This window comes from Ammodytes marinus (genome assembly GCF_949987685.1).
Source record: "Ammodytes marinus genome assembly, chromosome: 15".
Lineage (NCBI taxonomy): Eukaryota > Metazoa > Chordata > Actinopteri > Uranoscopiformes > Ammodytidae > Ammodytes > Ammodytes marinus.
This window is the reverse complement of record NC_137219.1, coordinates 28,151,835-28,164,127: the sequence shown is the minus strand read 5'-3', so window position 1 is coordinate 28,164,127 and position 12,293 is coordinate 28,151,835. Positions and strand designations below refer to the sequence as shown.

The window sequence follows — 12,293 nt, the reverse complement described above, 5'->3', positions numbered from 1 at the left end:
TCATATTTACTTTACTCTACTTTTACTCTACATCTACTTTATTCTACATCTACTCTACTCTAAATCTATTTTCATTAGCCTAATAGCATAATTGCCTAAGTCATATTTTAAGGGTTATAGAGTATATGGTATATATAAGTAGATGTAGAATAGAGGAGATGTAGAGTAAAAGTAGAGTAAATATGATTTAGGCAATTATGCTATGAGGTTAGCATATAGTAGAATGAACAGGCACATAGGCTTTTCAGAGCCCGAATGCTAACTAGAAGGGTCTGCACTGCATTTCAAAGGTAGCCTACATGGCTGCATTTATAAAGCGCTTTACACGGTTGTTACAGCTCATCTTTAATTCAATGGTCTAAGGACAGAGAGTAAGTTTCATATTGTTTACGGAATAAAAACACTGAGGGAAAAACTGGCTATTTGTGATATTGGTCTATATAAATAAAACATTTGATCTTACGCACTCACTCAAGCACTGATGGCAGCCAGCTACACACACTGTCTGACCGTCAGGGGCCGTTTGAGGTCTAGAGGCTGACGTCTTACTGGTAGGCCTACTAAAAAGAAAGCTGTTGGTTTAAAGTTAGTTGTTTTTTACAGTTTGCTTTTGAAGGCCAATGGAAGGAGATGTGTTCAGCAAAGCAATCAGGGACTGGATCACGGTCTGACTGTGTGTGTTTTCAAATCACATACTTTTTCTTTTTACTACACTACATACTAAAGTACAGAAACGTTTTAGGGCCACAGGAGGGGGAAAAAATCAGATAAGTAAGTTTTTTTTTCATTATGTATGTAAGAAAGGTCAAGAATAAAGATGAATACTCCAAAATGCCATTGGAGTTTGTGGGGCATGTATGTATTTTCAGCATACTACAATTTACGTGCATGTATTGGGACATCCTAAATATTTTTCTGGCATACTAAATAGTAGGGAAGTGTGGGTATTGGTACACAGGGCTAGTTTGTTTGGAAGTATGAAGTTTCTAGATAAATGTTGCCGATGTATCAAAATACAAGTTGTCCAAATATTTGGTATTAATCACAGTGTGTGTGTGTAGAGTATTTTGAGTGTCAAGTTTGAAATAGGTTCTCAAAAGCACAGCTCTTTTAAGAATCAACTCCTATAGAACTCTTGTGAACCTGACCAAATTCTCTATCAGCAATATACAGTGCTGCTTGAAAGCATGTGAACTCCTTGAGCATTTTGGAATTGTATTCAGTTTAACCATTATTAATTCATTTTTATCAATACCAGTATTTTTTATATGCAGTAACAGTTTGTTTATCAATTCAACATTTTTCTTTTCCGGAAATCAATTTTTAAAACATATAAAACAAATGATTTGCTAACTTTTCTATGTTCAAAAGTTTGTGAACCCTGAGCTGCATTGCTTAAACCGAGCAGGTAAACACAATCTGGTGGGCCAAATTGATTGATGAAATGGACCAATGTAATGAGAGATCTTTAGGGAAGAAATTGGGCGGCACTAGATAAAAAAGGAGATAAAACCAGGTCAGTTTAGGCCCACCAAAGTGACCCCATACGGGTCAGACATGCCAAAAGGGAAAGGAAATCTCAGAGGATCTCAGGAATAGAGTTGTGAAGTTGCACATCTGTATGTGTACAGCTATATATTAATTTATAAAAAGTTTGAGCTCCATCGGTCCACCGTGTTGGGGAACGCTCTGGCCGCTCCACTCGTTCTGAGCTTCAAACATTGACTCAGCTAGTAGCCTATCATCATAAACAAAGGTTTGCCAATTGTTCGCTGGAGATCGCTTGGTATGCCTTTAAGGAGAAGTTTTCACTTCAATAAGCAGCAAAGAAAGCCATACTTACTCAGGGCAAAAGGACAAATAAAAGAGACGCAAGGTAATGGAATATAACAGAGGTCACAGCAGTCAGTGCCGCTGATGCGTAGTGTCCAGGCTGGGGCCGTCCAGTTGATTAAACAGCCGGCTGTCTGATTAACAGTGGAAATGGGGCCAACTGCTGGCAGAGCCATGCTAAACGTCCTAATAACATTGCTCTGTCATCCAGAGACATGCTAACTGGACTAATGACATTCTCCTCCAGCCACCACACTTTACCTCCAGATCTTAACACTATACTAACTATAAAAAGACAACGGCCTTTCCAGTCTGCACAGTACAGCTGGACGTACAAGATGCTGAGTCAGTGTGATCTCAACCAAAGCTGTTGGAGGAATCTTTGCATTTTTCTATTCTCAGAAAGATGATCTTTAACAAGCGTTAACAAGAGTTTCACTTGGTTAAATGAAAAGTGAACTCATTTTATAATTGACAAGTAGGAACATATTCAAATGTTCTCCAATGTAAAGGCACATTAGGGTACTGTGAAAGGCACATACACATCTTGTGTTTTATCTACTGCCATAAGTACCCATTGCCCCATGAGTACCTGTAAGCCCTCGCTTCGCAGCAATATGGCCGCTGTGAGAAGTTCTGGGCTTGAGCCCTGAAATCTGTGGTGCACCAGTTCAGATGTTTATGGATTTTGACCTTTGACTGCATTGGATGATTGGTGAATCTCACGGTTGTGTAGTACGTTACATTATATGCTGCTTATCTATGCCAAACGTAATTGGGAGAAAATGAAGTAGAGGTATAACGACATCATTTAAACCATATGCTTACCTCCAAATCTCAGGTCAACAAGTAAAAGGCCTTAGTGCTTTGATCATCAGTCTAGAAGTATGGGATTAAAAACATCATTCAAATCTGAAAGAAAAGTTTCAAATGATTGAAACAGTGTTTGAAAACTTGACATCTTGTAAAAAGATTTTGCAACATTGAAAACATACAGTTAATAGTCAAATGGCTGCAAACATCATTTTGCATTTTTTTTCCCTCAAAATTTTCACCAACACATTTTCAGAATTTACAATTTCTTTTCTTTTACAGAAGATCGGAATTTTAAAAGGAATCTGTCAGAGAACACTGCAAATAATCACGTTACTCGTAAGCTCGCAAATGTGTGGTCAAATGTACCCTTTCCAAACATTTCTCATAATGAATGGACACCTGTTTTATGGCTAATGAAAGAATTGAATAAAATGCAAGCCTATGCAAGCAGCCTGTGGGACTGTTTAAGCGCAGAACATGGAGAACATACAACTCAAGAGGCTGACAAAGTTTAGAATGTTTATATCATTCATATAGATAGATTCATAAAGCTTTATACATGTTCTTCAATTATCTTGAACATAACCTTCTCCGTGTACAGCACAAGGTACCATGGCACAAGTTACCATGGCAGCACAAGTTTCCATGGCGATGTAACAAGGTCAAATGTTGTGAACCAGTATGTGTCATTACACTGAAAATACATGAAGTTCCCACACTGAGCCAAAAGTCAAACCCAGTCTGCTAGTATCAGGTCTCTGTGGTGCAGAGGAGCTTGTGTGGATCAAGGTTCTACCTACCGTATTTAGCCACACATTGAAATGGCTCAACATCTTCTGGGATCCCATATTCTTCACAAAGGTTTTACAATTGACACGTATCTGTAATTTGATCAATATAATTTTTTTTAATACTAAAATGTTTTTTTCTGTACACACATGCTATCTACTGCATGTCTGGCCTGTACCTTTGAAGAGGGATCCCTCCTTGGTTGCTCTCCCCCTGAGTTCCTTCAAACCACTACATTTGGGGAGTTTTTCGTATTTTTCTGAATCCAGGGTTCCCACACATTTTAACCAACACATATTAAAAAAAACATGAAATTATACCCAATATCCACACACTTCCCAGGCATTTATGTGGATAATACGCAAGCAGAAAATGTAAACAACAGTAATTCAAGGAACTATTTTGCATAAGGTTAGACATATTTTGGAATATTTATGAGCATGTTTTAAACACTAGCCAAAATGTGTGTAAATTCAAAACTTTTCCAAAACATTCAGTTCATTCCAAAACCATTTCTTTAAATGTCATAACTTTTCCATGAAAGTCATGACCGTGGGAACCCTGTACGGAAGGCAGAGGCAACAACAATCAACTGTTATTTGTGATAGAGGGTTACTGTAAAATAAATAGACTTGGTACTTCAGCTGTGTTCCTCTTTAGAAGTGATTTGCCTCTGATCCAACCGTTGTCCACAATCATTACACTGAAAAAAATAAACATTGGATGAAGTTCATCCAATGTTTATTTTTTTCAGTGTACACTTGAACATCCATCTGCTCATCTCTTCTCATGGAGTTGATCCAGCTCAAGCTTTAAGCATTCCAAGTAGCTCAACTGTTCAGATGACTGTAATGTGCTGGTAAGAGAGCATATGCTGAAACACATGGAATGGTATTGCCTCTAGTATATCCAATGTAAAAAAAAAACATTGTAGCAAATTAGCCTCGCGTGAGTTAAACAAATCTGCATTTGCAAGGTGACTATAAATGATAAAAAGTATATTGTTTAACTTTGAACCACTTCAGCTCTAGGTGGAAAACATATCCCTGAATTTAATGTATTTTATATGAGATTCATATTTGTTTAACCTTTATACAGTCAATGTTTTATAAGCCCCTTTAATGAAAAGTTTATAAAACCCAGTTTCCTAACTGTGTCATCAGTTTGGAGGTTCATATGAAAAAAGAAAAACTCAACAGACAAACCAAAGGAAACCTATCTTACTTGTTAGGTTCTTAGAATTCAGCAAAAAACACGCCATATCTGGAGTTGGTAGAGATGCCAGCAATTTTATTTAAACTTTAATCTTTGAGTCTTTATAAGTTTGGCACAAAGAATTAATATTTTCTGTTTTCTCCCCCCTTCTCCCCTCCCCCCTTGCACATGTCCATATTATGCTCATATTGTGTCACACACACACACACACACACACACACACACACACACACACACACACACACACACACACACACACACACACACTCTCTCTCTCTCTCTTCTTTACACAGTGTGTTACGTTTGTCTGTAAACAAGCAGAAAGACACACTCAAACAAAACACACGTATTCCATGTTCCACTTCAGAGCACATATGGAGCAGGAGAGAAAGAAGGTACAGTAATTATACACAAAAGGAGTGTAGCACATGTCCTCTCCCGCTCTCTCCAGCCTGTGGGCAAAGCGCTTGTTCAGAGCTCGTCCATTAGCTTGTCTGTCTGTCCACAGAAAAAAAACATGTGTCCATCTGTCCTGCTCCGTTGTTGTCAAGGAAAGCCAAAGTTGCCATGTCCACAAACTGCACGGAAAAGGTCTTGGGGAGATTTTTTTTTTTCAGCATTGAATTCAAAAGATTGTCATTGTAATGCTGGAATGTCTTACTACAATCTACGCTTATATAATGGTACTGTACTTTAAAGCCTCAGAAAATATCTTAAATAGTCCTCGTCTGTCTCTGGTTCTCCTTGTTGTTCTTCTTCTTCTTCTAAAAAAAGTACAAGTTTGATTTTTGTTTTTTTTAAATTCTACTCACTAGATAGAAGTTTCAGTTAAACCCTGTGAAAATATTGAGATTCTTGGTAAAGGCACAATATTCAGCCATGAGGAGAGAGCACACTGCTACTATTGTGTCCTGTAGAAGCCTATGGGTTTTGCTTTTTTTTTTGTTTGTTTGCTTAAAGCCCTGATAAGACAAGCAATCCACATTTGTTTAACCATCAACTTGACGTTGCTATACTAAAACATTTTTTTTCTGAAAGTGGGGGATCTTTTGAGAAAGAAAAAAAACATACCATGTTTCAAGCTTAGATTTAGTATCTGGTTCTTTTTTCCTATCTTTGTAGTTTCCACCATACTGTTTATCAGTAACACTATCTAGTCGCTAACTTTGGGAAATGCCCACTTGATTTTCCCCCCCATCAAAGCTATGAAATATTAACCTGGCATTATTAACCTTTAAGAGAACTCAGCTGTTGACTCCAGTCTGTCAAACACTCAAGTGACCAGAGAAATAGAAAGAATGCCACAACCACACAAGTGATCCCGCTTTTACAGTTTGCATAATAATGTCCATACCAAAGCCACAGCAACAGTCATTCCCTGTTTGCTTTGCCAGGGAACAGAGTACAGAGGAAACCAAATGAACTGTGCATCACCGAGACTCCTTAGTTTATGGGCTTAATAAATGCAGCAGCTTCAAACGTTAAACAATTAAACGACCAGAACACAAGGATGTTTGATAATGTGCCCGACATCAAGTGAATGTGGTTTAGAACAAGGAATTACACAAACACTCAAAGTGTCTCAGTCTACCTGTATGGGGGTTTAGCAGTAGACAACCACAGGGTGCCTCTCCTGTCAATGATAAACTGCTGGAAGTGTTTGGACCAGGAGCAGCTCAGTATTATTAAAAAGAACGTTTCATTTGGACCATTTCGCAAGTGCAATTTCAAACATTCAGTGTATGGTGTACGGTAAGGTGTAGAGCTCACGGTGCTGGTGTGCTTTACTTCCATGATATTAACCATCACCTCCTTACTAACTGGAACTCAGACCTTTCTCTAAGCCTTAACCATTATCTTGCCATGTGCAAATATTTTAGAAACAAATATTTTATTTATAAAAACATATTGAACGTCATTTTCCAGTACTGAGATTGTTATCTAGCAACAAGGCTGGCTCATGAACATCAGTGATGCACTATGGATGAGTAGGACTATTGCTCTCTAGCTGGATGAATCCTGGACCCAACCTCACCACCATGATGTTTATCTGCACGAGCCAGGGCCACGATCCCACCTTTCCCCTCGGGCCCGGGTCAGGCTTCTGTTTTATTAGTGTTAAAAGTTCCAACACTGCGCTCACTATGTGTCTCCTATATGGCCACACCGCCTTCAAGCGCCCTGATCCTCATCTCTCCACGCTGAGAGGAACCTGCTGCTGTGTGCTTCTGGTGTAAGCTGTGTTACATGCTCTCCTGCTTCTGTGTTTTCACCGCTCAATAAAGGGATAGTTCAGCATTTTTGAAATGGGGATGTTTGAGGTACGTACGCATAGTTAGTGTGTTACCTTATCACTTACCAGTCACTTGAGGGAGTTTGGGGGAGAAGTCGCGGTAGCAGAAGCCAGCCTTGTGATGGTTGCAGAGGGGGCCAGAAGAAATACTTTTTTCTCCACATATATAAATGCAAACCTTAAACCTAAATATTCCTTAGACACTAAACTGAGTTGTTTTTCCACAGCTTTAGTTTGACCCCGGTCAGCATTGTTTTTTTGGTTTCTTGTGTTTCTTGAGTAATCCGCAGTAGCTCTAGAGTTGAGCAGCTGATTGGCGGAGTGATAGAATAAATGTACAGCTATGTGGAGGCAGCTGTGGATAAAATATCAGTTTAGTGTATAATTGAACTAATACTTATGTTTTAACTTAGCATGTACAGTATATATGTGGAGAAAAACGTTTTACTTCCGGCCATGTCTGCAACATTACACATGCTGACTACAGCGCCAACTCCCACAAACTCCTTATAGTTACTGCACACCCTCTCCATAAGGTATCACACTTACTATGCCTAGGTACCCCATACAACCCCTCTTCAAAATACTGAACTATCCCTTTAAGTTCATCTGAACAGATTTCTTCTGTCATTCAAACAACTTGGAATTGTGTTTTTAAATTTGAGTTATAGCAGCAAACTTACTAAAGATTGTTGGGCCCATTAATACGGTTTAATGGAGTGGGCCGGGTTCCTTACAGAACACTGCCAGGCTCGGGTTATGCTGGATTTTTTGGGCCTGATCTAAGCTCTACCATGGTGGCACAGTCCGTTTCTGGTTCAAATACCACAAGGTCATGATCCAAACATTCTTACAACTGTACATGCCTGTGGGTGAGGGGAGAATGCTTTGGCTTTACGCTGTAAATAACAGGGCCAAAGCATAAGAAGACCGTAACATGCTAGCAAACTGAAGTCATCATGATGGGACACTTTCAACAAAATAATGCTCCCCGGCATGTCAACCAATGTCCAGGAATTGTTTGAGGGACATAAGGTCAAGTATATTAAATCAATCCTGTTATTAACACCTTTGGATTCAATACAAATGCAGCATCCTTAGAACACAGGTCCGTTCATCAACCTTGGTAAAGTGCGTGGGTCAGCTTTAACAGTTCGTTCAGTGAAATAAATGTCCTCAACACACATACTACTGGACGGGAACGTTCATGGACTTCCACACATGATGTGGGAAAAGGACAGCAGCTAGTACCTTTCTTCTGCAGCAATTACACAAGCCTTATGTGATCAGGTGATCTACTGGAGATCAAGATCTCTTTTGCAAGAGCAGAAAAGAGAAAGAGTGCAGCAGAGAAAACCAAAGGTAATTACTCTTCCTCTACAGTTTTCAAGACATTACACTTTGGTTTCCTGTCACTGTCATAAAGCTACGTCCTGTCTTCAGCACAATATTTGACACGTCAATATTGGGGCAATTCTGCAAAACCATGGATAACAATGACAATGTTTCTTTTACATCCAATGCCAATGCTATTTCTGTGCTTGGCAACTTTTGTACAGTTAAGAGTATGCGGATAGAATAAGGGAACTAAAAATACTCGGTAAAGGGTTTGGGAAAGATTAAGGTAAGTGTACAATAAAATATAGATGTAATTGCAGATCTGTAACAGAACACAAACTCTCCCGCATGCAAAAATCAGACTTGCTACATGCACATCCATGTCCCCCGACCTCTAGACACTAGCTTTCCACCTCACTATACACTGTTAAGGACACACTACTTCCTGCATGGGCTCTGAACATAATTCATGCGGTGAGGACTCTTCAATATGGACATCATTTCCAGGGACATCCTACCGGCTGCTACATAACTTTGTGTGATGCATATTGCTGTTATCTCCTCTGAATATCCTCACCACTAGTTTGCCTTCAAAACAATATGTTTGAACCTGACTGTAGTCCTGGAGCTGCAGACAATTTGAATGTGGGTCTTACAAATGATCCCTAGAATTGACTCCATAAGCCTTGATGCAAGCAACAAGGCAATCCACACAAAAAAAAATCTATTTGAGTATCATTGACCTTGTACTTGCCCTGTATTTATGTTACACATTGAGGCTGATGAAGGTCTATGCAATTCTAATAATATATGTACAGTATCTTAATCAATCTAAAAAAAGAATCTAATAATTCAGTAAAAGTCTGTAACAGCAGGTGATTTCAGCACCAGCAGCGTGTTTTATCAGGGCTTGACATTTTGAATGTGATTTTTGAAAGTGGGTGACATCATTGGTCATTCTTTACCTGATTTCTTTGAAAGAAAATGACAGTTTACATGCTCAAAGACAGTGTGAGAATATTATAGGTACAAATCTGACCTTATTTTGTTTTTCGAGAAATCAGTGGAATTTCCATTAACATCGTTCCTGTACTTATCTTAAATGCAATGATTGTTCGAAAGCATACAGTATAATGATTATAATACAGAGTGGCTCGGTAGAACCATGCAAAGCTGTTTTTTTTAGTTATTGTTTTTACAGAAATGAAAGCAAACAAATGAACTTCGATAAGAATAGTATGTGAAAACTGTTTTTGTGATTTACTTGTTTTGCACTGGGCTTTTTTCTCTCGATTTCTAATGAGCAAATAAAAGTTGTGTTGCTTTGATATAGAAAAGTGAGATAACAGAAGGTAAGAAAAAAAAAGAACAACTCAAATATCATAGTCCATAATGTTGGAGTCACCAAAGTCTGTTTGGCAAGTTTGGACTTATAAATATACATCTTTAATGTGTCCTAAATTCCATATTATTTATCTAGATCTATTTTGTGTGGATGAATACCGCAAAAAGTGATAGGATTTTTAATAAATTGTACCTATCAAGGTGTTTGTGTGTGTGTGTGTATATATATATATATATATCTGTGTGTGTATATATCATTTATTAAATTGTATTTACATTGAAAAGACATCCAGTCATTGTAAAACGGGATTTATTCAAACCGACTGAATGCTCCTCTTATTTTCATTTGCTGTACAAGACCTAGGTAGCTTTTCTAACAAATACTTAGCAGTGTGTGCTGCCGGACTGGACTCCATCCTAGTGGACGTAGTAAAGCCAGTAGACCAGGTTGAAGAAGGTGAATATGATGGGGAAGATGACACGAGACCACTTATCGATGGCGTTGACATCTGTGAGGTCGGGGATCTTGACTTTGAGCTGTGAGGCCCTCCTCCTCAAGCGGCCCTTCTTGTGTGCCATGGGGCGGTCCATGGCGGGGCGCCCGTACAGGTCTCGGCTGGTCATGGGCTTGCGGTACTGTATGCTGGCGCTGTCGTAGGAGAACATGGTGGCCCTGGGGTCGGTCAGAGCGCCCATCATCTCTGCTCCACTCATCTCACTGGTCAGGTTGGTCAGCAGGATGTTCCCGTGAGCGTCAACCTGAGAACAAACGGCAGTGCATTTAATGACATTTATTTGTATGGGTGGTAGGATGTCTTATGCCCACCGATTAGAGCAGCTCGGTGCGGCTCGGTCCGCTTATTTTGGCGTTTCCATTGCCATAAATTGGGTAGCGTCCCAAAATAAGCGAGCTGAGCCGCTCTGAGCCGCTCCTATTTTCAGTACTCCTCCGTTTGGGTACCAAGCCGTCTGAAAGGGTGCCGAAAAGGTGGAGCTACACACGGCCATCTGTTGATTGGTCGAAAGAATCATTTCAGTGTTAAACCGCTGTGTGTAGTCACCTCGGCAAGAGTGAAGGGAGTCTTGTGTTATGCGAAAAATGTCTGCGCGCGTTTATTGTGTGGTGTTTTTCCTTTAAATTGATCAGTGGGCTACACTGTGTCCCGCTGCTACCAGGTCACCATAGTTATGTAGCTGCCGCGGCCTGATTGCTGACTATGCCTGTCGGCTTGCACCGAGCAGTCTCTGTGCATTTACAGGCGCAAATAGCCTCATTCACAATAGGGGGGAATAAATATGAGCGGCTGGTTTGACCCTCTTATAATAGGTCCTTGGTTTGACCAAGAGAAAATGAGAGACGGCTGGCTTGACCGCAGTCATTCCTAGGCCCGAAACTTTGACCTAAAGCATTTAGTAAATCATGAAATTCTCATTAACAAATCATTGGTAAATTATGAATAAGTCTTTTACTAACCTTTCTGCATGCCCCTAATCTAAAGTGTAAACCATTCATCAGGTACATGCTGTATGTGTAGTAGGGCTGTCCTCGACAAAAAAATCACATAGCTGAATGTGATTGGTTGAATCTAGCCTATAGTAGACTAATCGTCAAATCAAGATATTTATTTCCTGCTTATTGATCCATATTCTCATTGGCCACATTGGCACATAGTTTTCCCTAGACCACACAAAGGGGCGGAAAGACCCAATTAAAGTTTGTCTTCCTGAGTTGCCATAATCATTTATGTCTACCTTACATTGACTCACAAGCGATTGGTTAGAAGCTTGAGTTGGTTTAAAGTTTTTATTACCAGTATAAAAGGCTGATATTAAACCACAATAGGTGAAGAATTGTGATTAATTGGTCCATGTACAATCAGACATTCGGCACCCCCATATAGCCAGAATATAATGATCTTTGTTTCAAATTGTGCAACTATTCGACTTTAAAATCCAATCAGGCTCCTTCAATCAAAGTGTGAATTGTTGACTATTCGGGGTCAACCCTAATGTGTACCATAGGGTTTCCTCTGTTCCTTACCTGTTAAAAAATAAATATAAAAGTATAAATTGAACTGATCATGTGCAAAGCTTTGTAAAGACCACTAATGCCGGGCTTACACTAGAGGACTTTTAAATACTTTGAAAAGACTGAAGACTGAAACCCTCTCACATCTAAAGACAATCAACTTACACCTGAAAACAACTAGTCATTAGTTCTCAGTCACAGACTGAGATTTTGAAAAGACAGGGGTCTCATATTGCAAGACTACAACTAGATCCCTTTTTAAATTTATATAATTTCAAATCCTGCTACGGGGGATTAAAAGTGATTTCAATGAAATAAAACGTTTTTTTTAGCAGGTAAAATGGACTGGGTGTATAAACAACTATATGCCCTTATCACATAGGCTTTGTGTCATGCATGATTTATTTATTTATTTATTTATTATTCTTTCGGACAATTCCACACAATACACAATTATCTCTTTCACATCATACATCTTACTTTGTGTTGTCCGAAGGGTGACGGAAGAAGCCTAAGGCTTATCGAGTCCCGCCCCCATAAAGATCACGTTTAAAACTGCAAACGCGATTGTGATTATATGTAATTAAAAAAAAGTTTATTAAAAATTCCGAGCGGGGGACATCCTGTAGTTATTTG

The 12,293-nt window shown here is 39.2% G+C and overlaps 1 protein-coding gene across 2 annotated transcripts in view; it reads right to left on the bottom strand.

Annotated features, from left to right (window-relative positions):
- Window positions 1–10,045: 10,045 nt before the first annotated feature.
- Window positions 10,046–12,293, bottom strand: part of gabrb1 (gamma-aminobutyric acid type A receptor subunit beta1) — a gene marked incomplete at both ends in the record, with an annotated part of 59,485 nt that continues 57,237 nt past the window's right edge. For both annotated transcript variants that reach the window (XM_080042137.1, XM_080042138.1), the window contains one exon: window positions 10,046–10,387. In XM_080042137.1, coding sequence (XP_079898263.1) covers window positions 10,046–10,387 — 342 coding nt within the window. The remainder of the gene's footprint in view (window positions 10,388–12,293) is intronic.